This window comes from Olea europaea, chromosome 23 (genome assembly GCF_002742605.1).
Source record: "Olea europaea var. sylvestris chromosome 23, O_europaea_v1, whole genome shotgun sequence".
Classification (NCBI taxonomy): Eukaryota; Viridiplantae; Streptophyta; class Magnoliopsida; order Lamiales; family Oleaceae; genus Olea; species Olea europaea.
In genome coordinates this window covers 1,050,240-1,052,628 of record NC_036259.1, presented here as the reverse complement: position 1 = coordinate 1,052,628, position 2,389 = coordinate 1,050,240, and the positions used below count along the sequence as shown (strand labels likewise).

Below are 2,389 nucleotides of genomic sequence, written 5' to 3'. Positions count from 1 at the left end.
TGTGATTGAAATAATGTTAAAATACTGTTAAAAAATACATTTTTCCAAAAGAATGAGGCTCAAACAAGGGCTATTCCTCATGCATAAAAGTGGCTCCCACACATGCTGCCAGCAATCTCTAAAAATCCTAATTTTTTTACAATGTTATTTGCAGTTTTTCACTGTCATATCTCATGTGACATACATGTAACGATCAGTGATTTGATACATTAATATGACGATTTTTTTATTATTTTATACAATAAATCACTAGTAATCGCATGCACGTCTTGTAGAACGACTGCGAAGTAAACAAAAGGCAAATAACATTATTATTATTATTTTTCTTCTTGTTCGTTGCCTACTCATTGCCACCACGCAAACGTATCTTTTCAATTTTGCAAACCCTAATCACTCTGCAATCCTAAGCACCAATTAGCCGACACTCGAACAACGGTACAGCTTCAATTGTTCCATTTCTATTTCAGGAAATCTGAAATCAACAGAGAAAACCCACAATTAAATATTAGTACAAACCATAGGTTATATTTTACATTCTGTTTGGCTGCTCTCACAGAACGTATATTACTCACAGTAAACAATTTACGCAAGTTTTACTTCATTTTTTTTTTTTTTAAATATAGCGTTAGCCCAGGGTACGGTTTTTCCTATTTCATTTTTTTTTCCGAGTTTTGATGGGATGAGCAATATTTTGATCTGTTTTCATGATTTTTTTTTTTTTGGCCTTTTTATAGGGATTTCCGATGGCGGACGAGACGATTATCAACGGTGAATACTCTGACGATAGGAATTTGGAAATCACCGGTGATCGGACTTTGGAAATCACTGGTGATGAAGCTTCTTCCAAAATTTCAGTTCTTAGTCAAAAGATCGATGGACTTGAACGGGAAAACGAGAAGATAATATCCGAGAACAAAAAGTATAAGGAGAAGATTGAGGAATTGACGGCCTCTGTTAAAGATTCGGACGCAGAGAATGTGGAGTTGAAAAAACAAGTTGAAAGTGCTGAATCTGAGAGCAGGACTCTTGGGGCCGTGGCATCTCGAGCTGCGGAGCTGGAAGCTGAGGTGGCACGCCTGCAGCACGACTTGGTGACTGCGATGAGTGATTTGCAAGAATCAAATGTTGAGTTATCAGAGATGAAAAGGGATTTGGAGGAGTTGAAAGGAAAGGAAAAGGAGAAGGATTTTAAGGTGGCAGCCATTGAGAAGGAGAGAGATTTGTTAGTGGTGAAAGTCAGCGAACTGGAGGAGAATAAAAGTGATTTTAGGAACGAAATGGAAGGGAAGGAAAAGGAGATTCGAGGTTTGAAGAAGAGAGTTGAGGAATTAGAGGCTTTGGTGGGAAAGAACGAGGGATTGGAGAAGTTGAAAAATGAATTGGAAAAGAAGGTTGTGGAAATGGAGGGGAAAATTGGGGCTTTGGAGAGTAAATTGGACGAGGAAGTGAAGGTGAAGGAAAGGTTGATTATGGAAGGTGTTAATGGTGGTATTGATAGGGTGATTGTGGCCGATGAAGAAAGGAAGGGCTTGATTGGTGGTCTAAAGGAAAGGGACTGGGCGATAATGGTGGGATCTGCTGTTGGTGCTGCTTCAGTTGTAGGTATTGCCTGCTACCTTCGACACGGTAGTAAGCACTAAGCAGTGATTCGAGTTAGAGGTTAGGAAGGCTCTATTCTAACCCAAGAAAAAACAAGTTTTCAATTTTGATAAGTTCTATTTCTTTTGTTTGTTTGGGTTTCTGTTCACTGAGGTTGGTGATTTTACATTTTAGTTGATAAAAGTAAATTTTTAATAATATTATTGTTGTCTAGTATTGGAACAATATATGTTTTATTTAGAAACCTTCAAGCTCTGGAATATAGTGTGGTGATTATTGTGAATATGATATATTGAAATTTGGATACTATGAAGTCAAATATATAGGGAATGATTTTTGAGTTTGGACTGCTCACTATATGAAATTTGGATATGTTTCAATGGAATTCACTGTACTGTTTTTTTACTACATCAACATGATATGATAGTCTCATTTATCAGTGTTGTGCTATGACTGAGGTCAATTCTTTCTTTTATGAAAGAGGAAAAAATTGTTTGGACCGTCATGTTGAACTTTGTCGGCATTATTGACACATTCTCCAAATTAGTTGAGTCATATCTCATGGACAATAATATTGATTGTTATTTCATTTGAATTCTGTGATTTTCCTTTTTGTTTCTGGCATTTTTCATGGTATTTTATTGGCTGGTGAGCTTGATGGCTGTCTTTTCAGCTTTTTTCGGCATCTCGTTACACCCTTTATTTTCAGGAATTGAATCATAGTTCTATCGGCCGTTCTATATGTTTAATCCATGCATCATTGATACACGTTTGCTGTAAGCCTTGAGGG

The 2,389-nt window shown here is 36.9% G+C and overlaps 1 protein-coding gene across 3 annotated transcripts; it reads left to right on the top strand.

Annotated features, from left to right (window-relative positions):
- The first annotated feature begins 293 nt into the window (after window positions 1–293).
- LOC111372073 (peroxisomal and mitochondrial division factor 2-like) lies at window positions 294–1,939 on the top strand. Of its 3 annotated transcripts, none has more exons than XM_022994232.1 (2): window positions 294–435; window positions 735–1,939. In XM_022994232.1, the coding sequence occupies exon 2, from the start codon at window positions 744–746 to the stop codon at window positions 1,638–1,640; it is 897 nt and encodes a 298-aa protein (XP_022850000.1). In that variant the 5' UTR covers window positions 294–435; window positions 735–743; the 3' UTR covers window positions 1,641–1,939. The 3 variants fall into 3 exon arrangements, with proteins under 3 accessions (XP_022850000.1, XP_022850002.1, XP_022850001.1); XM_022994234.1 differs by lacking the exon at window positions 294–435 and adding an exon at window positions 442–573; XM_022994233.1 differs by lacking the exon at window positions 294–435 and adding an exon at window positions 444–635.
- Window positions 1,940–2,389: the final 450 nt, after the last annotated feature.

Coding starts and splice junctions, on each gene's coding strand:
- LOC111372073 (XM_022994232.1), top strand. CDS start 744: ATGGCGGACGAGACGATTATCAACGGTGAATACTCTGACGATAGGAAT.